The sequence below is a fragment of the Caretta caretta genome, chromosome 1, assembly GCF_965140235.1.
Source record: "Caretta caretta isolate rCarCar2 chromosome 1, rCarCar1.hap1, whole genome shotgun sequence".
Classification (NCBI taxonomy): Eukaryota; Metazoa; Chordata; order Testudines; family Cheloniidae; genus Caretta; species Caretta caretta.
The window spans coordinates 287,791,101-287,815,582 of NC_134206.1; the positions used below are offsets into that span (position 1 = coordinate 287,791,101).

The following is a 24,482-nucleotide window of genomic DNA, read 5'->3' on the forward strand; positions in this document are numbered from 1 at the left end:
AAAGGGAAAGTAAAAAAAAATTGGTTTCAGAGTAGCAGCCGTGTTAGTCTGTATCCGCAAAAAGAAAAGGAGGACTTGTGGCACCTTAGAGACTAACAAATTTATTTGAGCATAAGCTTTTGTGAGCTACAGCTCACATCATCGGATGCATTCAGTGGGGAAAAAAAAATTGACAACTCTTTCTGTGTTTGTTTCATTTACATTAAGATGGTTAAAAGCAGCATTTGTTTTCTACATAGTAAAGTTTCAAAGCTGTATTAAGTCAATGTTCAGTTGTAAACTTTTGAAAGAAACACCATAATGTTTTGTTCAGAGCTATGAACATTTCAGAGTTATGAACAACCTCTATTCTGAACGTGTTCGTAACTCTGAGGTTCTACTGTACTTCTGGGCAGTATACAAATTATTTGATGAATATTTCGGGAGACTTTCACACTACATAAGAACGGACATACTGAGTCATACCAATGGTCCATCTAGCCCAGTACCTGTCTTCCAACAGTGGCCAATGCCAGATGCTTCAGAGGGAATGAACAGAATAGGGCAATTATTGAGTAATCCATCCCCTATCGTCCAGTCCCAGCTTCGGGCAGTCAGAGATTATGGACACCCAGAGAATGGGGTTGTGTCCCTGACCATCTCGGTTGATAGCCATTGATGGACCTGTCCTCTGTAAACTTCTCTATTTTTTTTAAACCCAGTTATGCTTTTGGCCTTCACAACATTCCATGGCAATGAGTTCCACAGGCTGACTATGCACTGTGTGAAGAAGTAGTCCCTTACGTTTATTTTAAGCCTACTAATTTCATTGGGCGACCCCTGGTTCTGGTTATGTACAGTGTTACATTCCATTACAGTCCATTACAGTGTTTTTAAAAAGCTTCCATGCAGCTTTCAGGCATTTCTTTTTTGTGACTGTTCCTTTTAATTTCCATTTAACTAGAAATTAAATGGATGGATAAATAAATAACACTTCCCTATTCACTTTCTCCACACCAGTTATGACTTTATATTTCTTCTCACCCTTAGTCTCTTTTCTAAGACGAACACTCCCCAGCCTTTTAAATCTCTCCTTACATGGAAACTTTCATTCCCTTAATTTTTTGTTGCCCTTTACTCTACTTTCTCTAATCCTAATATATCTTTTTTTGAGATAGGGCTCCCAGAACAGTGTGGGGTATACCATGGATTTATATAGTGGTATTATGATATTTTCTGTCTTATTGTCTATCCCTTTCCTAATGGTTCCTAAGATTGTTACCTTTTTTGACTGCCACTGCACGTTGAGCAGATATTTTCAGACAACCATCTACAACAACTCCACTCTGAGTGGAAACAGCTAATATAGACCCCATCATTTTGTATATATAGTTGGGATTATGTTTTCTAATGTGCATTACTTGCATTTATCAACATTGAATTTCATCTGCCATTTTGCTGCCTAGTTTTGTGAGATCTCTCTGTAACTCCCTGCAGTCAGCTTTGGACTTAACTACCTTGAGTAATTTTGTATCATCTGCAAACTTTGCCACCTCACTTTGTTTACCTGTTTTTCCAGATTGTTCATGAATATGTTGAAGAGCTTTCTGAACATCCAAGTACACTATATGAATTGTATCAACCATGTCCACATGCGTACTGACATATTAGATTGGTAAGGCGTGATTTCCCTTTACAAAAGCTGTATTGACTCTTCCCCAACAAATCGTGTTAGTCTTTGTATGTAATAATTCTGTTTTTTTACAATACTTTCAACCAGTTTGCCAGGTACTGAAGTTAGGCTTACTGGCCTATAATTGCCTCTGGAGCCTTTTTCAAAAATCGGTGTAACGTTAGTTCTTCTCCAGTCATCTGATACAGAGGCTGATTTAAGCAATAGGTTACATACCACAATTAGTAGTTCTGCAATTTCATATCTAAGTTCCTTCAGATCTCTTGGGTGAATACCATCTGGTACTGGCAATTTATTACGGTTAAATTTATCAATTTGTTCCAAAACTGCCTCTACTGACACCTCAATCTAGGGCTGTTTCTTAGATGTTTCACGCAAAAAAATAATGATGCAGGTGTGGGAATCTCCTTCATATCCTCCGCAGAGAAGGCCAATACAAAGAATTCATTTAGCTTCCTCACAATAGCCTTGTCTTCCTGGTTCTTTAGTGCCACTGATTTGGCAGGCTTTCTGCTTCTGATACAGTTTTAAAAAAATTCTGATAGTTTTAGTATGTTTTGCTAGTTGCTCTTCAAATTATTTTTTGGTCTGCCTAATTGTACTTTTACATTTAACTTGCCAGAGTTTATTTCCTTTCTATTTTCCTCCGTAATATTTGACTTCCAATTTTTAAATGATGCTTTTTTGCCTCTAACTGCCTCTTTTACTCTGTTTAGCTGTGGTGGCACATTTGTGGTCCTGTTTTGTTTTGAATTTGGGGTATACATTTACTTTGAGTGTCCATTACAGTGTTTTTAAAAAGCTTCCATGCAGCTTTCAGGCATTTCTTTTTTGTGACTGTTCCTTTTAATTTCCATTTAACTAGCCCCCTCATTTCTGAGTAGTTCCCCTTTTTGACGTTAAATACTTCTGTGGTGGGCTTCTTTGATATTTCCCTTTCCCCCAGGAAGTTAAATTTAAATTACACTATGGTTGCTATTACTGAGTGGTTCGGCTATATTTACCTCTTGAACCAGATTCTGTGCTTTGCTCAGGACTAAATCAAGAATTGCCTCTCCCTTTGGGGGTTCCAGGACTAGCTGCTCCAAGCAGCAGTCATTTATGGTGTCTAGAAATTTTGTGTCTGCATCCTGTCCCTGACATGTATCTAGTCAACATGCAGTTAGTTGAATACCTATTAATTATTATTATTATTAAGTATTCAATTTTTGTGGCCTCTCTAATCTCCCTGAGCATTTCACAGTCACTGTCACATCCTGGTTTGAGAGTTGTCAGTAGTATATTCTTGTTAATGAAGCACAGAATTTCTATCTACAGAGATTCTCTGGTACAGTTTGATTCATTTAAGGTATTTACTATATTTGATTCTATTCTTTCTTTCACATAAAATGCCACTCTCCCACCAGCACAACCCACTTTGCCTTTCCTATATATTTTAAACCCTGGCGTTATCATGTCCTATTGATTATCATCATCCAGCAAGTTTCTGTGACGTCTATTATACCAATACCCTCATTTAATACAAGGCACTCCATTTCATCCATTTTAGTATTTAGACTTCTAGCACTTGTATAAAAGCACTTATAAAATTTGTCAATATTTAGCTGACTGCCTTCATGTGACGTAACTGAACAGGACTCTTTCGTTTGACTATTTCTCTTCAGTTCCTATGTGTACTTTATCAACTTCTGTTCTCTCTATAACTCAAAGATGGGGGCTCAGCTCAAAAAGTTTGAAAACAGCTCAGGGTTCAGGGAGAGGGTACCTAAGGGCTCTGTGCAGGCAGGGAGTAGCTAGGGTGTGTGTGCGGGTAGTGGGGTAGCTCAAGGTGCAGAGAGAGGGTGGCTAGGGGCTGCGTGTGGACTGGGGGAAAGGTTAGGATGCAGGGAGGAGGAAAACGAGGGGCTGTGTGCAGGCAGGGGGGTAGCTCAGGGTGTAGCGAGTACGGTACTTAAGGGCTGTGTGCAGGCAGGGGGGTAGCTCGGGATTGTGTGCAGGCAGGGGGGTAGCTCGGGATTGTGTGCAGGCAGGGGGGTAGCTCGGGATTGTGTGCAGGCAGGGGGGTAGCTCGGGATTGTGTGCAGGCAGGGGGGTAGCTCAAGGTGCAGGGACAAGGGTAGCTAGGGGCTGTATGCGGTCCCAGTTCCCCGAGGGCTCTGCCAGCCACCGAGTCAGGTACCTCTGCCCAGTCGGCTTTTACCAGCTGCGTGAGCAACGGGGGCTGGGAGTTGAGGAGCAGCTTCAACCCCCCGCAGCAGCAGGAGACAAGGGAATGCCTAGGCTGCCTGCTCCATGGCACCAGCCACAGCAGCAGCTGCCTCATGCTGCCCGGCTCTGGCTTCCTGCCTCTGACCTGGCCTGGTGGGGAGGGGAGTAGTTTCTTGCAGTGTAGTTTCAGGGGGAGGGAGGCAACACCCCCATACCTCCCAACTCTGCCTATGGGCTCAGGGATTCTGCCCTGTGGGGAGGACCAGGGCTCGGGGCTCCAGGATTCAGCCCTGCTGGCCCCTGCAGGGGGGGGGGGGGGGGCACCAGACACCACAGCTTCAACCCTGTGCATCCTGGCTTCAGCCCCACGGGCGGAGCTGGGGCTTGGGCTCTGGGTTTTAACCATGGGGCCCCAAGCCTCCCTGAAAGGGTTCAAAGACTCCCTGTTGAGAACCACTGATTTAAAGCGCAGTGATAACTGACTGTCACACTAGGCAAAAACGTATCACTAACTTTGAGGCCACCAAAATAATATAGCAAATCTTTTATCTGTATCATCAACTGTAAAAGCTCCAAAACCAGACTAAAAGCAGGTATTACAATACAAATATATATGTAATATACACACACGGATCAAATGTTGTCGCTTGAATAATATGCATCCAAGGACGATAGTAAATACTCTGTATGAAACGATTCCCTATTAAAAACTAAAAAAATCCAGTTAACTAATTACCAGCAATCATGCCAACAAATTGGTAAAATCCTGCATAGATATGTATATTAACAATTAGGACTTTTATCAAATTGAGAAGATGCACAGCATACCAATAAACCACCACAATAAAGTGCCTTTAATTTCAGATATCGCCACCATGACAAATGTCATTCTAAACTATTACTATTTTTCAGCACTTCAACAGTACCAAATAAAAACTAGCTTTATATCACAGTCCTACACGGATTATAAACAAAGCTAAAAATAAATAACCTGAGATTTAGACGAAAGGATTTTAAATGCTAGTTTTACTAGCAAACAGTGGGACAAAATTGTACCAAAAACTCAAATATTCAGCTCCATGGGCTAAATTACACTTAAATCTACTTTAAAATACTGAATTTCAGATGTACTTTGCTCTAAGCACATTGTTCAAACATAGCCTTTCTGAGGACAATCTGTATTGGAAATATCAAACAACTCTGATATTGTGCACATCCTGCAGACGCACCTACTCAGACGGTCAAAATTAAATCAATGCTACAAATTATGAAGCTAGTAGTGAGAAGAGTGATTTCTTAGTATAGCTATTTAAAACTCTCACATTCTTAGTGAAGTAGAAAAAATCCACCACACTCAAAAAAGTCATAATCTGTAAGAGCAGCACTAAGTCTGAAGAAATTACTATGTATATTTTTCATTCTGCAGACTCTAAATCCATTTGTATTAGAAGAGTGGTTATGGTGCACAAGTGTAGTTCTGAGAATACCAATGGAACTCTGTGTAAGCTTGAAAGCTTGTCTCTCTCACCAACAGAAGTTGGTCCAATAATAGAAGATATTACCTCACCCACCTGGTCTCTAATGGAACAATGTTCTGAAAAAATGTTTATAAATGCACTATGGAGTAATTCCTGAAAATAATCAATTTACATGAGGGATACATATAAATTAGTGCCAATTACTGCATAAGGAGTGCAGATTCCAGAATGCCACTTTTTTCTTCTTACTCTTTCTTGTTTCATCTTGTTTTACACTCACTCTCTCTCCAATCCTTCTTCAACTCATATACATACCTATTTCATGTGTATATAATCTGAGAAATGTGAAGTGCAAAGAACTCCTTTCATCTACATGTACCATTCCAATCTGGTTTTGCTGGCTGGTTTATTGTGTGCATTCATAAAATTTCAACAAACATAGTACACAAATCTTTGGTGAAAAAAAAGAGACTTTTTTTTGAGAGAGAATAAACTATGAAGTTCAGCATGGTTCTTCTGCAGATGGGCCATGCATCAAATACCTTTTAGATTAATTATGTTTTTAGTACTCTGTTTATAAGTTATTCAGAGTAAACAAAAGCTTTAGAGCTCCCTGTCCCAAGTTTGCCCATGTATCTCAAGAGATGAGGCAGCATTGTAATTCTGCAATCCAGCCAGAGTAAAAGATAGTGTGCTGCTGAACTGCCCCAGAAGCAAGGTAAGAAACAGATGTGACTGTTTCCTGCTTTTCCCTTGCTTCAAATGACTTCCCACTCTACAGCAGCTCAAGTATGTGGGCAGATGTGTTGGGGGGTGGAGCCAATACTCTGCTCACTTCCCACATGTATGGAAGGGGAAATAGCAGCATGCCAGCAGCTGTTCCCCTCCTGCCTCCCAACATAGGCTCTGGTGATGTGGGTAGTCCACACAGAGGTGTAAGAGATTCTTTAAAATCCCTTACTGCCCTGTGATATCATGGTGGAAGGCTCATAATTATGCACATGGAGAATATAAAATAACTATTGGACTAGAAGTTAACTTCAAAGGTGTACTGCTCTTGAAGATAATACAACTATACTACACAACTACGAAGATGTACTGTTTGTTATTACATCAGTGTAAGTTTAATTTACAATAAAAATGCTGTCTGATTGTTAAATGTAAATATCCTCAAGGAAAATTTTTATTTAAAAAATAATTTATGCATGAAATTTATTAACAACGCATTAAAGCTTCCCTGACAAAAATCCTTAACAAGTTAAGGGCGTAAGGAGAGCCTCCTAGCTTACTGAAAGCTTGCAAAACAAGATCTCAATACGCCTTGAAGTAAAGTTCTCCTACCAATGAAGGCTTTACTTTACTGTCATTGCATTTTCAAACTTAATTTGTCAAAGTATCTGCAGTTTTTTTTTTATAGTCATGTGAACTAAATGAACGCAATATTATGAACAGCAGCATAATAAAAACAAAACTGATGACAGTACTGAAAACAGAACTTACTCAGGAGAGTTGAGATTGAGACCTAGTGTTGTTAAGTCACTTCCTAATGCAAGATGTACCATTCCCGGGTCCGTCTCTGCTGCCCTGATGAATGTTAACAAGCCAATCATCCCAAACTGGTCCGTCACCATCCCTTGAGGAATGTTGGTAACCCGACCTAGGCAAGAACAACAAATTAATTTTCTCCTTTCAAAAAGTGGAGGAATCAACAAGTTCATCTGAAAATATTTTCAAGTGATTTAGCAAAAAAGGCTCAAGTATACCATCAGGTAGCACCTGGATCCCTTTTTTCTGCTGGTTGTTGTTTTGCGTTGTTGAACTTTTATCTCCAGGGAATTTGGGTCCGTCTGCACTAGAAGATGTTTTGCCTGATGTACTCAAATTCTATTAAGAAACAAATAATTTGTGCAAGTTAGCATGATAGAAAACAAACCAACATGGAAAACTTGGTTAAGCAGCCCTTCTGCTCCTCAAAAGCCATCAACAGGACCATACATGTATTGTGAGGTTGAAGTCTGTTCAATTATTCATATTCTAAAAGAAATGAAGTGCCCTGCCACACTACAAGGTAATTCAGTTTTAAGTTTTGAAAAAAAACCCGTGTGACAAAGTTCCTCCTCTACCTTGGTGGGTCTTGCGCTTATTGGCGGATTTGCTCGCCTTGGAGCTTCACAGCAGCCCTCAGCTTGGCCGTTTTTCTGAACCCACAGTCCAGGTCGACGACTCCTGTGTCTGACCAGGAGTTGGGAGGATTTGGGGGGAACCCGGGCCCACCCTCTACTCCGGGTTCCAGCCCAGGGCCCTGTGGAATGCAGAGGTCTGGAGTGCCTCCTGGAACAGCTGTGCGACAGCTACAACTCCCTGGGCTACTTCCCCATGGCCTCCTCACAACACCTTCTTTATCCTCGCCATAGGACCTTCCTTCTGGTGTCTGATAACGCTTGTACTCCTCAGTCCCCCAACAGTCCACATTCTCACTCTCAGCTCCTCGTGCCTCTTGCTCCCAGCTCCTCACATGCACACCACAAACTGAAGTGAGCTCCTTTTTAAAACTCAGGTGCCCTGATTAGCCTTCCTTAATTGATTCTAGCAGCTTCTTGATTGGCTGCAGGTGTTCTAATCAGCCTGTCTTAATTGTCTCCAGAAGATTCCTGATTGTTCTGGAACCTTCCCTGTTACCTTACTCAGGGAAAAGGGACCTACTTAGCCTGGGGCTAATATATCTGCCTTCTATTACTCTCCTGTAGCCATCTGGCCCGACCCTGTCACACCTGGTATTTGTATATAAAGGAATTAAAACCAAAGACTTAGTTTTCCACACTTTTCAGGGCTTACTTCTGAGCAAAATGTAAACCACAGCTCTGTTTGTCAGTTGAAGGCCTCGTATTCCGTCACCAATCTCTAGGTATGATTAATGTCTTCGTCATTTTTACAATCCCTACAATAAGAACTACTCCCAAATCTATAATCTCAAATTTAAAAGGTCAGGATATTTAAATATTTTGTACACACTTGGAGCAGAATATTAACGGGAAGTGTAAACGCCTGCATTTCTAAACGAGTGCACGGCACAGGAGGTGCTCATGGGCCCTTCGCTTCACATGCCTGCCAACAGTCTCGTCTTCACATAGAGAGCCCCTCTGAGCTGCAGTGGCTGACGCTGGATATAACAACAGGACCAATTACAGAAGCAAGCAAACTACAGTTGACACTCACCAATTAGGAAAGAGGTATAACACTATGTTTGACAAGAAAACTGTATAAAACGTTTGCTTTCTACTGCCACAAACTGTTTTTCTGTCATTTCTATTTACTATTTCTACAGTATGCATGGCGCCACACTGAGAGGATGCGACTCTGAAGAGCTCAATGTCTAGAGAAGACGTCACAGGAAGGGACAATAAAAGAAATTAAAGACACGTCTAAAAGGCTGTTTGGTGAGCAGCAAGTTCAGGTATAAATCTAGAGAGCTTCAGCATGCTGCATCTTAACTGCCCACATTGATCTTGCTGCTGCACACTAAGTTTTCTACTGTGCACTGATATACTGCCGTTTCAAATGGCAGATCATCAGTGTATCAGGACATACTGCCTGCATAGTACTGTAACTTTTTGACAGGACAACTTTGTATAAAATCATATTGTATCAGTTCAATTTTCATCCAATCCCTCTCTGAGTCTGCTTCTACCTCCTGTTTTTCAGTACTCGCAAACCTTAACAGCTTCCTCCAGGGAATGAAAAACTAAGAATTTGACCTCTACAGATAGCAGGACTGCATGCAACGAAGTGACTTCACTCCCATATCTTTCAACAGCTTCTTGCAAAGGCTTTATACTACTTCAAAAAACCAAGTGTGTAATGTGGATAAATGCTAATTTTGGCAATCTGAATGGTTGAATCTCCCATGGTTACGACGATTCACGATACTTCACTGAAAATTCTATGAATCATCAAAGTTCAATAAGTTAATCAATAACCCAGAACTGGTTGTACATAGTTGAGATCAACCACTCTGAAATGCCCATTAAAGTATAGAATCTAGGATTTTTTTTACATGAGCCATTTTGCTAGTCTGATTTGTATTATCAAATCAGTTCCATGATCTCATGTGCACCAGGACTGTGATTTTAACTGGTGAGATAGTTAACACTCCATTTTACTTGTAAATCCCCTGAATTTAATTTTTATGGTTTCCCTGGAACATTACATACTACCTATAGTTTATTAATGAAATCAAAGATCAAAGAACTTGAGTTGAATTAAACAGTTCCTAACTAACTGGATTAAACAGTTTAATACCTCTGCCACTCATGGCTTGCCACATTAACTGAAGAGGAAAAAAAAAAAATCTTTTTTCAAGTTTATTCTTATTTAAATGTTTCATGTCCTCTGTCCAGTAAATACTGGATATGTAACAATATGAGTGACAAACTAGAATCACAAAAACCCACCAATATTTGCCAAACCTTGCTATCATCAAACTACACTGGAATATGGATAACTGAGGACAAACAACCCTGAACCATGCAATTACACTATTAATATTCACATTGCTGATCGATACCAATATTACCAAACTTTCAGAATCAATAAACTTATACATGTAAAGATGCAATAACTAAAAGGATGCAGAATAGTCTGGTCGTTAAGGTATTAGGAGTTAGAAATCTTAATTCCTGACTATGACACAGATTTCCTGTGTGATATTTGGTTAAGATCACTTTATCCCTGTGCCATTATTTCCCTATCTATAAAAAAAAATGGGGAATAACAATATTTACCTAGCTCTCAGGGACACTGCGAGACTTAACTCATTACGTTTGTAAAGAACATTGAGAACCTCAGTGGACGGTGCTGTAGTGTGGAAAGTATTATTGTTGTTACTGGAGAAAGTAACATGTGAATCTAGCTAAGAAGAAAAGGAGTACTTGTGGCACCTTAGAGACTAACCAATTTATTTGAGCATGAGCTTTCGTGAGCTACAGCTCACTTCATCAGATGTATACCGTGGAAACTGCAGCAGACTTTATATACACTCACAGAGAATATGAAACAATACCTCCTCCCACCCCACTGTCCTGCTGGTAATAGCTTATCTAAAGTGATCATCAGGTGGGCCATTTCCAGCACAAATCCAGGTTTTCTCACCCTCCACCCCCCCACACAAATTCACTCTCCTGCTGGTGCTAGCCCATCCAAAGTGACAACTCTTTACATAATCAATGTAAATTTTAAGAGGTCTTCTATAAACTACTCAGTAATTGAAATATCACTATATGTACTATGCAGATTGGCTCTCCTAGGGAATCACTTGTCTTCTGACCATGAAAATGACCTTGATAACAGATTATTTGGGGTGGAGGGAAATCAAATTACTTTTTCAGTTTCAAAAAGTCCTGTGTACTTTTATGTACACTTTTGGAGCTAGAAAACCTGAGTTTAATTGTTTCTCAGGAGAGTGAATTTGTGTGGGGGGGTGGAGGGTGAGAAAACCTGGATTTGTGCTGGAAATGGCCCACCTGATGATCACTTTAGATAAGCTATTACCAGCAGGACAGTGGGGTGGGAGGAGGTATTGTTTCATATTCTCTGTGTGTATATAAAGTCTGCTGCAGTTTCCACGGTATACATCTGATGAAGTGAGCTGTAGCTCACGAAAGCTCATGCTCAAATAAATTGGTTAGTCTCTAAGGTGCCACAAGTACTCCTTTTCTTTTTGCGAATACAGACTAACACGGCTGTTACTCTGAAACCTAGCTAAGAAGAGGGAGGGAAATACTTCCAGTTCAGCTATGTTAAAACTCAGCACCGGGAATTTTAGAACAATTATTTCTTGATTCTAGAAGCAAACTTTGTGATATATACCTGAAAGAAACAATTAAACTCAGGTTTTCTAGCTCCAAAAGTGTACATAAAAGTACACAGGACTTTTTGAAACTGAAAAAGTAATTTGATTTCCCTCCACCCCAAATAATCTGTTATCAAGGTCATTTTCATGGTCAGAAGACAAGTGATTCCCTAGGAGAGCCAATCTGCATAGTACATATAGTGATATTTCAATTACTGAGTAATTTATAGAAGACCTCTTAAAATTTGTCACCTGGAAGTACAAGTGTACTCAAATTGCTTTATTGCCAATTTTAAACTAAGTTGTTGAAAAACAAATGAACTGGAGGGAAAAAATAAAGTTTTAACATTTACTTACAGATTTACTGTCATCATTACTTGATGTTGGATCTTTGTAACTGGAGCCTGGTAATGCTGGAAAATCTTCATTGTGTATTGAGAAGTCCTGGGATTGCTCACTTGCTGGTTTTGTTACCATTCCGACTATGATCCAAATGAGAGCAAGTACAATATTAATAACTTATGAAAACATTTTTCTGCTGCTGCATAACATTTTTATGAGCGAGTGGTGAAGTGCAACAGACTTTAAAAGAACAGGAAATATGAAAAAAATGGAAGTGTGTTGGTTTACTGGAACTGTACGTCACTGACTCAGTTCTCTTATTTAAATTAGATGTAGTAGAAAACTTTGGGACCAAATTCATAACTAGCACAACTGCACTGTTTTTATTGAAGTTACACTAAGAATTAATTAGGCCCAATAGTTTTACTATTATTAACACTAAACATCTTACACAACATCTGAATAAGCAGAAGAACCTTGAGAGGAGTTTTTAAAATATTAAAGCAATTTGATAAAAAGGAAGGCAATAGTGTTTTGACAGTACAGATTTTTTTAAACTGAAATCTGTTTTCCTTTAAATTCTGAAAATGTTTTCTGAAATTTGGTTAGGCTTATATATTTTAAGTAAACATGCAGGTAATTTGCAATAGAACATCACTATGTTATACTTGCCAGTGACTTAAACAGTAGGAAAAATGCAAGTCTACAGATATCAGCGGACCTCAATGCTCTGACCCTAATTTCAGAAAAGTAGGTCATTCATACTGGAAGATGGGATCCAGGGACTGAAGAGCAGCATTATTTATTATGCCAATATTAAAAAAAAAAAAAAAAAAAGACTCCAGGGGTCAGCCTCTTGCTCAGACATACAGAAATAATATAGTAATCTGGCTACAAATTACTCCTCAGACCTATGATGCAGGGTAAATGCAGATAGAAGGAAACCTATAGCTCATCTTCCAGAGGTTCTGGATAGGTGTAGATGAGCAAAAGTATCGATACAAGTTGACATTAGACATTTTCCAGTGTTCTGAGGCCAAGAAGATATCAGAGCTCCCTTTTTTTTTCCAATTTAGGAAATAGGTTGACTGAATTCTGTTTCTTCTTTCTTCTGAATAAATGGATTCTGGCATTTATAGAAGCAAATAAGATCTTTTAGCAAAATGCTGATTGATATTCTAAAGGTAACAGAGCTTTTTCTGTCAGAAATTTGGAGAATGAGCTAAAAAGAACTTAATACCCTCTTTCTTGTAGTACCCAATGATAATTTATATAACAGCAAGTTATATGCCTAAGTGATATGCAGAAGTGATATGCAGTGCAAACATATATTAAGAAACAAGAAAAAGTTGTACTTTGAGGCTAAGCTACCCTGGTGACTTATACTAGAAATCACATGAGCAAAGATAATTTTTAACTATTCTACAAGTAGTTCTATTGCATAAGATTGGTATCTATTTAAAAAAAAAATCAATAGGCATCAAGTACGATGTTCACTATTAAAAAGTCAATAGGTAGCACAGTATAGGAGGAAACTGTAGCATCTCTGATAGGATGTCACATCTCTTAGCAAATGCTGACTTTTTAATGTTAATAACTGTACCAGTCAGATTTTATTTCTAAAATCAACTATTTACAAGGTATGCTGTGACATTTTGACCAACAGGCATCTAAAAGACAGGCAATCAATTTGACAGGAAACAAAAAACTGAAGCTATTTAAAAATATGCATATCCAGACTGAAAAAAATTGCCAGTTTTCAATCAAAGGTGAATTTAAACAGCTGAATTATAACAACTTGCAACATATTTGAAGTCAACTTCTAACTGAAGAGAAGTTGGGTACTGTTTTCAAAAGCATCAAGGTAACCAGATTCTAAGTGTCTCAGTCACTTTTGAAAATATGACTTAGGAGCCTAAGTCTTATGGACGGTCAACGGGACCTAAGCACTTTTTAAAATGTTTCCCACTGTCTCATAACAACATATTACAAACAGCCATAGGTGAATCAGGCAAGTAAACATTTATTTTATTCAACAAAGTTTTCAGAAGCACATTCTTACCATACGGAGCCCTTCCAGCTAATGGGTTTATTAATGGTGTTGGGTTGCCACTTCCTTCCCTTCTATTTCTGTCTGCTAGTGCTGGAAAATCTGAAAGGTCCAATCCTGTCACATTTTCACTTCCATCTAAAATAAAAAGCACTCCATTTTTTAACCCCCTTGAATTTTTTACACAGGGACTGCAATACATGAAATCAAGTTTTTCTTCATAAAACAATAAAAGGATCAGAAATATTTTCTTTTCACGAACATGTACATTCAAACAAACTGATTTTTTTAAAATGTTCAAATGCACACCACCTCCTGTCACCAAGATGTGATTTCCATGGTTTACAGTGCTAGCAATAGATGATATGCTGAAGAAATAAAATCCCACCTCTAAAAGGTAGGAGAACACTTCATTTTCTCTTCATGTTTCTATCAGTATTCTGTATAAATTTTTTTTAAAAAAAGCCTAGATGACAAAGCTAGGCTATAGAGCATTTTGTGTTTTTAAAAGAACAACTCAATAATATATGCTAAGAGTCATGAATGTGACACTGCACCTGTACATTACAGGACTGAAGTCATCAGTGGTTCCACAGTGGGAAAGGAAGGCTTCACTGACAATAGGGAGTTAGCAAGAGAAGGGTTTGGAGAGGGGAAGTAGTACTATCGGTGGCAGCGCTGTAGGAGCCCTTTAATCGCTACTAACTCAGGACAAGGCAGAATAATGAAGCAGTTGCAGAAGACACGTAGTAAAACCCAGGGTAAGGCATGAATTCCGATTTGCAACTGGTATCAGAGTATATACAAATTTTGAATTACAGGTTTATAATGCCATCACAGTGTTCTAGTGACTACACAAACCACTTGGGCATTACCCTTTTACTTTATGACATCATCAGTACTTTTAAGATGTAATTATAACCTTGTAATTATATACAGAAAGCTTAGTATAGCCATACATACCTAAAGTAAAGAATTTTTCTGGATTATTTTATATATAGTTTTCTTAATACAAATGAACAGTCTGGAATTCCTAGAAACTATCACAACCCAGACTACTGATTTAAAAGGATCATTTTTTATATCTAAGAGGAGTTGGAAATAAGGGAAGATTTCTAAAAATAGTTTAAGAAGCTGTTCACCATAATATTTTCATACTAAACCGATACTTTCCCACCTCCTATAGAGTAATGAACATTTAACAGGATCATCCCTTTGTTGTCCCTGGATCTTTAAACTATTTTTGACTTTGAAACTGAATGGCTGTTATGAATGTGTGTATATTTAAAAAAAAATCCATGCAAAACAAACTATTTTCAGTGTAATTTAAGTCTTTCTACTTTGTCTTTAAAAGTAATATAAATATTAATTTCTAGTATAATTTCAGAAGTGTTATTTTTATGCTATGTGCTTCTACCTAAATGTATTTTGTATTTTCCATATGATCTTAAAAACTGAATTACACACTTGTCATATATTAATGTCAGTGTTCCAATTTATGTGCATATTCTTAAGTAATGGAAACAATTCTGTACAAAGCCATTAAGCATAATTACAAAAAAATCACAATTAGAGACAAATATCTTTAACAACTTGGGGTTTTAACCAGTTAACATACATACCTCCTATTGTACTTTATACTCTACCTATTTAAAGGAAACTCACCTGTTCCATTAAAAATGTTACTTGATAAGGAGTTATTCATTCCAAATGCCTGATTCCTGTTCATTCCAAATCCAGACATACTGTGCACAAAAACAAAAATTCAGATACAAGAAATAAACACTTTCTAACTTCAACTGAGTGAGAGAAGATAGGACAAGAAAGGAAAACAAAGAAACTTTATTAACACCTTCACAGGCTAAGAAACCTGCATTCATCTTTCAAATTCAGTTTTCACTGTTTTATACTTTGCACTTGTCAAATTTGTGTAAACAATGGGGCAATTAATCAAGATAATTTTATTATAAATGTCTAACAATAGACTATTAAGAAAAATGCTCAGAGATTTAAGGATAACAGAGCCATAGGCATTAAAATAACAAATTCATAAGTGAATCATGACAAAGTTGATATATCTATGGATTAAGTGAATCATGACAAAGTTGATATAGCTATGGATAAAGAGAATACAGCAGACACCATCTTGACTTTGCTAAGGGACATGATACAGTAAAGTCAAGAGGGTATTTTGACAAGATAATCTCGGCTTGATCTGTCCATGCTAACTCTTATTTTCTCTCGTGCTTTATTAAGAAAAGCAATTAGGCTAAGGTCTAAAAAAAGAAAGTAAAAAAGGCTATCCCCCTTAACCTTTTGTGTTTACCGTTTCCCATATGTGGTCACACATCAATCAGGGAACTAGACAACTTGCTTTGTCTACTAGTAGCCATAATCACCCTTGGAGGGGCAAGAGAAACTGCTTTCAGTTCCCCTAACACAGTTCAAGAGATTGAGTAGGGGAACAGTAAGTGCAGAATGACCCTGTTCAGCTTGGCTTCAGCAAGGTGGTGTATTTGGAATACATCAAACACGGCTGTTACTCTGAAACCTATCAAACCCTTTGACTCTTATCTATCAGCCACTTGAAGAAACAGATTTCTGTTATCTTCTGGAATTCTAAATGAGGTGAGAGCACAGACAAAACCGTGGATCTTCATGTAGTTAGTAAGGGCATGCAATATAGCCTGCTGATATATAGTACTTTTCACACAACACATTTCAACAAATAAAATCCAGCAATTAAAAGAGTCCTCAGACTAGGGATTTCAGAGAGATACAAGAGGTCAGACAGCCTGAGAAAAAATTGCCCCACAGTTATTTGTTACCGGTGTGTTATCCAACTTTATATCAATACATAGTGCTGCCTCTTTGGGAAAATGTAGGTAGCTGATGAGGAGAAAGTTAAATATTCTACAAATTTTGAAATAGCCAACACACTGTTCAAATTGGGAAAAATGTTTAGAGAATATTTTATGGAAGTGATCATCAATTATGTGACCATCAAAAAAATTCATAAAATCTTCATGAAGTTTTTAACTTTATCCACAATAGTACTGATGTCTGTAAATTTAGTGTTAACAGTGGCATTTGTAGTATACTTTAACATGTGTATTTATAGGCTTGTAGGTACATATTTGCCTTTAAAGTCAAATGAATAACCCCACACTGGAAATATCTTTAATAAAAAATAGCAACCTGGAAACTAGTGAGCAGCCCTTCCTAAATGGGAGAGGGACGCAAGAAGAAAACATACGATGTATAAAAGATGAAGACAATAATTCAAAAGCTATTGCAGACTGGGATTTCAATATCTCTGAATTACTGTTGAAAACTAAGAAAAGGGGCATCTCAATTAATGTTAATGAGCTTTTTTTAAAAAAAACAAAAAACAAAAAAACAACAAATCACAACAATAATTTATTTGCTCCTTTATTTGTGGATATTCATTACAGCAAACATGCTGAGGTGGCCTATAGAGAGAGAGGAGCAAAAGACCCCTCTCATGCCACAAGGCAGGGATTTTAACTACTGCTGCCAGATCCCTACTGTGGCTGGCTGAGGAGATCATCAAGATCTTCTTTTCTTGAAGTGGATAGGAATTGTACAAACTAAGAGATTAAAAACATTATCTTAAAATTTCTCTCCCTCTCATTCTTCTTTTACATAACGTTGGGTTGGAGAAAGCATATGACTGACATGAGTTAGTTTGCGAACAGTACAGAGAGATTTAAATGAAGAAAAGATGAGGATTGGGAACACTGCGATTGAGTGGACATACTACTATAAGATGTGGTAAAGCAGTTATAACCAAATGACAGTAGTGATTCTTTTTAATTGTTTATATACACAGATAACTTCAAAAATCAATATAAACCAAACATAGTTTATCTTATGCTGTGTTACTGTTAAGTTATTGATGATTCTGAGACCTATGCCTAGAGTGGAAGGAAAGGAACAGAGGCTGTTTGCAACGAATGCTCAGCTCTACAGGAGGGCAAGTCACTGCTTTCCAAATGGTTGTGTGGCTTGCAGTACGGAGGCACAAGACTCCAAAGCATGTGAATCTACAGAGGCAATTCTCAAAGAACAACTATTATATTTTTAATTCTTGCCTTACTTTTTTCCAAGTGCATTTAATGTAACTTATAACCAGTACTAAAGTTAAAATGTGCAAAAAAAGGCCAACTTGCACTTTTAAATATGCATTTTTGCAGGAACAGTAGTGGATGACCAATGGCCAGGCAAAATTTAGTTTGAAGGCTTCAATCAAGAGAGTCTTATGTACATTTCAAAGCAGATACACAGTCTCCTGGCAGTAAGAATTCACCACTTCAAACTTTAAAATAATGGACAAAACTAGATTTTTATTTCAGGAATGCTGCTGAACATGCCCATACCTGCATGTATATAGCTTGACCAAATCAGTCTTACCTGTTCACAGTAAAAGGTTGTCGAGAGGGTTGCTGCTTTGGCATACATATTATGCTAGGTGAGCTTCTGTTGGGGCTGCCTAACCCTGAACTGCTCATGCTGTTTGTCCTGCTGGGAATTCCAATGCCCTGACCAACCTGGGAGTGGTTCATCATATTCCTAGGATTCATAGGCAATATACCCCTGAAAGAGAGAAACCATCCAAAAAGTTGAACCTATACAACACCGTTCAACTTAAGTATAGAAATGGAATGAATAATCAATTTTTTAGGCAGTCAAGCTAGATTTATGAATAATTTCAATATTGCACATCATTTACGCAATTACTTCTCAGTAAATGGTACAGAGTTTTAGGTTTCTTCAAAAAAGTCATATGCTCCTTTATACAATGAGACGAGACAAATCCTTGGTCAGGTCTAGTGTAGAACACTTATAAAAAATATATGAAGTGAAAAAAGTCTTGAGAGTGTGAAAACATCATATAGCTAAATCAACAGATTTATAAAATCTTTTGTTAATATTAGTGCTTCTGTCCTACCCCCTTGATATTCTGAATGCTGTATAACATGCATACAATTTTAACTACACATTTACCAAAGCAGTCAAATGATGTCTTGTGTTCCTGCAACAGAATTTGCAAGTGAACACTATCCTTACACATACAAACACTGTATTACAAATATAATTTTCCTCAACACAGGCAGTGATCCATAAAAGGAAATCTTTTTTCTTTTTTATTAACTATAATGTAAAATAGTTTACATAAAATATGCTTAAAAACTGCTCTGCAGAAAAACGCAATTGCAGAAATATCAGCTACCAATAAATACCTGCTCGGAGATGGAGGCGTATGAAGTGACATTGTTGGTACCCCTGTTGTTGGCGTTACGTGGCTCGGTAACTGAGTGCCTTGTGATAAGCTGCGATTTAACTGAGGGGTATTGTTGCTCATTCCCCTCATTGGAAGGCCTAGTGCACCTATTGAAAAAAATTCAGAGGGGTGGAAATATGTAGCAATCAGGAACAAAGTGTTATCCATCTGGTATAGATGGGAACTTAATCTAATTTGACATTTTAAAAAAATATTAGTGTAATTCTGTAAGAAAATGAAGTGAAAAAATTAAGCCCTTACTTACATGATCTAAACTCAGTTATTCCAAATATGCTGTCTTTTTGTAATTTTCAGACAGAAGGTTTTTTATTTGAAAGCTTTTCATACTTGACAAGCACTACCAAAATTGCATTTCCATTGATATTTGCATTCTACAGTAAGCGTTACAGGTTTAATTTTATATCAGTAATTTGCAGGTTTTATGTTCCGACTGGTTTATTAGACTCAGTACTGAAATATAGTTTTAAAACTGAAGGAATAGTACAAAAGAGTGTCCTGACTCTCATTTTGTATTTTGAAAAAACTTTAATTATATAAGCGATAAGCAAGACTTAATGCTCTTCTTTAAAGTGTCTTACAATCTTGTTTAAGAATTTTTATTTTTTGTCATCTATTGGCATCATGTTTATCTTCTAAAAAGCTATGTCAAACAGCATTTCATGTAAGCATTAAAAACAATATATATTTGATTGAGTCCACATGCACTTCATAAGAGCATTTTTAAAATGAAAGTAGGAAAGAAAATCACACTCATTTTTAAAAAACTAAATAATTAAATAGAAAAATATGTATTTGGCAAAGAGTAATAGTTGTAACTGGACCCCCCCACCCCCAACATTAGACAAATGCTATTTCTAGAATAGGCTACTTACACAATTTAGAATGATTTTATACTAAATATAGTACATTTAGATTTATGTAAAATTTCAATTAGAAGATACATTTTCAGAAAGTATAAGCGGATACACACTCGGCCTGTGTTGAAAACACTATTTCATCTTATGCAAAACAATACGAACATCTTTCATACAAATATTAATAATTTAGTTTTCAAATAGTATGCTTTTTAGAATTGTTCTGTCAAGTATAAAGTGCTTCTTCTTGACCAGAGAAATTCAGTATCTGTAATTAATTTAAGTCTAATGTTCTGAAATAAGAGAAAAGTGAGATTTTAACTGTCCACTAATGTAATAAAAATCATTGTGAATGCCATACTACACATTAAATATTACTGTGTTCAAAAAATGCTTCACCATAAATGTGTGGGTGTATACAGCAAATAAAGAAACCATTTCAGCGTGAAAGACAAATAAAATGGAAAATTCACAGTATTTAAAACAATTGGGACAAAAAAATACTCTGTGGAGAAATGCTCTCTTTTGTTTTCTGAGGACATTTCCAAATATTGTGTACGACTTTCTCCTGATTCACAAATCAATTTTTCAATTTAAATTTGAAAAAAAATTCTGAATTATGTCCAAATATAATAAAAAGGAAATTTCATGTAATATATATGGAGAAACAAAACTAGCACGTATAACAGTGCAGCTAAAAAAATATTCCTCATAACTGGTCAATTGGTTTGGCAGCATGGTGGTGAACTAGATCTCTAAGGAACTGATTTAGAAGTTGACCTCACAGTGCAGAACATAGGAAGCATTCTCTGCGGAAAGTGAAAGAGAAAAATAGATTTCAGCTGGCCCGCAGAGTGAAAATTCAAACCCTCTGCAATTGCCAGTGATAGAATATTTTTTTTATATCTGAATATATGTAAAACAGATGGAGTTTGATCCTCCAAGTCTCATTGTAAATTTGTGGATGGACAGCTGAAATCTATTTTTCTCTCTCTTTCACTTTCCCATGTTAATACTTCTAATAGCAATGACTTCAGTTGACCATTGGAGAAAAAAATAAAAAGCTAATTTTGTGCCTGGAAATCGGGTTTCTTTAACTCAGATTTACAATAATCCCATTCCAGAACAAGGCACATACATAGCTGGATAATGAAGCAGATGCCACTACTCCAATTCTAAGTATGTTGGCATGTTCAATTTTATTCTTCCATAAAACATTTTAATGGTTAAACATCATCTAGTCCCAAGCATGGCATTCCAGACTTTGGGAAGAAATAGAAGCCTGTTCTAGTATGACCCTCTACTTTAAGCATGATTCCACTTAAGACAGATTGCACTTTAGGCACCACAGCCAGAACTGATTGAAATATTAGGTTGTTAAGAAAAATGTATTAGATCATCTGGGTGACTTAATGGGCATAATGAATACAATTGCAATGAATAAAAAGGTACAAAAATAGCTATAGCCCCAAGCTATAAAGATAGTGGAGACTAAAAGAGGCTCAACAATGCCAGATTAAGGCCCCAAAAATGAGAATAAAGCTTCATTCCCAGATTGCCTAGAAATGGATTTAAAGAAAATTCATCATTGGAATGAATGTACCAGTAGGTCTAACACTGTTACTCATCAACAATCTGTGGGGCAACCACTCTTGCTATTAAGAGTTTGAATGTTATTCAAAGAAAAATTAAATACTGTATCAGAAAGACTGCATCTTCTAGGAGACAATACACTTGCCCTGTCCAGCTAAAAAAGTCACTTGCTAAAATACCCAAGAAGATACTTTACATACAGTGTCTGCTGCCAATGGAAATTGACTAGAAAATTCCAATCAAGTCTACTCAGGAGGTGGTAAAATACTTAAAATCCTCCTGTAAAGCACACAACCAGTCTTTCTGCAGCTGCTAATTTAAACTTTTAACAGATGCAGGGAGAAAAGGAAGAAATGGAGGGTGGAAAAATAACTATTAACCTTGAATATTTTCCCCAGCTTTACTATCTCACATTTTACAGACAGAATTAAGAATGACCAACTTTTAGAAGAGAATCAATTTGCCTTTTGTGGGTATACAATACCACATTGCAAATCAAGCTATTCACTTGATTCTGTATCTATTATTCAGAAAACTAGGTTTATTTCGGCCTCTTATTTTAGTTTTCTTTTTAAAAAAGTCATGGCTAAGCCACAGATACCCTTTATACCGTGTTTAACTATAGACTATTCTGGTGATATTTATTTAGCAACTGTAGGACATCAAATCATGGCAAATGCATAAAAAACTATGAACCCAGACCTAAAATGTATCTAGCACAGGTCACACACATAAAAAGACATGCAACCTCTTCTATGTAATTAACAGAAAAAACAATATGCATATTCTCCCTCCAGATGTAAAAATGGCACATCCATACATCATAAAAGAAGCATATTAATAATAAACAGAGTACTTACTTTGTTGCCCGTATAAACTTGCCCCAAACTGAGACAGCTGACCTGATGTAGATGGTGATGCCAGCATCTATATTAAAAACAAACAAAATGAACGAGTTGTTACCAAAAGGACAAAGAAAGATAGATACTTCACTGCTCTAAAAAACAATACCTAAAGTTTGTAATATCATACTGATGTTAATATCAAACTTCACTTTCAATGGTCTCAAACATCCCACTCAGTTGCTTCTTGAACAATAAATACAACCACACACACATCACTAGAGAAATTTTTTCAAGGTGTACAGAGGACAATCTAATGACTCAAAGTAAGAAGACTCTAGCCAGAGGAAAAGCCACTCTACACCTACACTTTACTAATAATGAATAACTGATTTAGAATAGGAAAATGTTAAGGAAGCTTGGAACCAGTGACCATAAGCTACCTGAATTCAGTATAGAAAGGGATAGGTTCACAGAACAGTGCAGTTGTTTTAGAAAAGCAAATCTGGGGGGAAATAAGATATCTATTAAAATCCACCAGCGTATAAAAATTGTAAAATTCAAGAATGTCACATAAGTGAGGCATGACAAATCTCAATTCCTCAGAAAAAGAAAAATACAAGGAACAAAAACCAGCTATTGTGAATTTATGAGACAAAGACGTGAAGTTAAAAGAAAAACCTGTAGTGGAATTTATGAGTGAGGCATCCAAATTAAAAAATCACAGTGATGTCTAGAAGAGGCAACAGAAAAATAGTATGAATTAGAGCTAGCCCAGAAGATTAAGTGGACTCAAGATAGCATTTAGAAATATTCATGGGGAAGAGGAGTCGAACAATTAAGCTGAAAGGGAAATTCCAGAAAATCTGTTGGTTAAGAGCAGATGACTGAATATTAAGAAAATATGAACATTAATAGCTGATAACTGATATACATAACAATTAAGTAATTAGCTATCAAACTACTTGTAGCACTTACAATTATGTTTTGAAAAATCAGAGAACTTGAGAGGTACTGGACAATTAGCACTGGACATTTCTATAGCCAGTAAAATATTGGAACAAAGATTAAGAGAAAAAAATTATAGTAGAGGATAATGGAACCATAACTAACAGCATGGCTTAAAGAATAAATCTTGGAAGACAATGTTTTTGTTCTGAGGAATTACAAAAATAATCACAATTTACTGTGTCATGAACTGTTATTTGAAAAGATAATTCAAATTGTCTTGGCCTGAGAACAAAGGTGTAAAGACTATAAAAATGGCCATTGATTCAATAGCAATGTACTCAGTTGGGGAAGTCTAGCTGAACTATGAGTAGATATGACATTCTTACTGAGAACATGAGATACCAAGCTCTCCCAGAAGATATCTGACTAAATTGATCTTGCAACACTTACCCCACCCCACTCCCAAAAAGGGGGGGGTGGGGAAGAGAGAATTCAAATGGTTTTCCATAAGCCTGTTTCAGACTGAACAGAGGTGGTATTTCTTGGATAAATGTCTCAAGAAAGTAGTACATACTACAGTTTTGGTATTTTATATAGTGGTACTATACACTTATGTAGACAGAAACACTTAAAGGCTATGAAGGTGCTCTGGTTTACTCTGTGATGCTGGTATAATTGATTCCCATGCCATTAGGGGGAATGAGAGATATTTGAGATATTTACAATGAGAAATATTTCTATCTGACATTCCCATTAACAGATGCCTAAAATCTTGTCTTATCTTTTGCCATCTTTTCATCTTTCAGATCAACATTGAAATATTCCGCTCAGTCCTGGCACTTAACATACACTGGCTTCTTAGAAGGACTAGTTTATTCATAATTATGTCTTCTGATTTGCTTCATGTAAGTTACAGAAGATTTAATAAGAAAATGATGGATAATATTAAAAAGGATTCCTTCCTGAATTCTAGAAATAAAGGTCAATTCAACTTAGAGGCATTAAGTTGGAGATCAGGGCCCTCATTCAGCAAGGTATGTAAGCACACACTTAAGTTTAAACATGTGAACAGTCCCTGTTAAGTCAATTAAATTTTTGGCACATGCTGAAGTATGCTGCTGAACTTGGGCTCTATTGTATAAGAAACTGCTAATAAGGGAAGGGAAAATCCTTTTGGAACTCTGGTTATTGAAAATGGATGGGTTGAATTTAAATTTTAAATTTTGTGGTTCTCAAAACATCACTAAGGAGAGCGCCCCAAAGCATCCCTAAGATGTGTCTATCTGAATGACAAGGTTATCTCAACACACTTTTTCTT

General features: G+C 36.9%; 1 protein-coding gene across 6 annotated transcripts in view; it reads right to left on the minus strand.

The window, feature by feature from the left end:
• CNOT2 (CCR4-NOT transcription complex subunit 2) overlaps positions 1–24,482 on the minus strand; it is a 151,681-nt gene that overhangs the window by 15,897 nt on the left and 111,302 nt on the right. For all 6 annotated transcript variants that reach the window (XM_048835797.2, XM_048835796.2, XM_075124364.1 and 3 more), the window contains 8 exons: positions 22,232–22,298; positions 18,863–19,010; positions 18,033–18,215; positions 15,264–15,343; positions 13,611–13,736; positions 11,564–11,688; positions 7,122–7,242; positions 6,859–7,015 (listed from right to left, as the gene is read on the minus strand). In XM_048835797.2, coding sequence (XP_048691754.1) covers positions 6,859–7,015; positions 7,122–7,242; positions 11,564–11,688; positions 13,611–13,736; positions 15,264–15,343; positions 18,033–18,215; positions 18,863–19,010; positions 22,232–22,298 — 1,007 coding nt within the window. The remainder of the gene's footprint in view (positions 1–6,858; positions 7,016–7,121; positions 7,243–11,563; positions 11,689–13,610; positions 13,737–15,263; positions 15,344–18,032; positions 18,216–18,862; positions 19,011–22,231; positions 22,299–24,482) is intronic.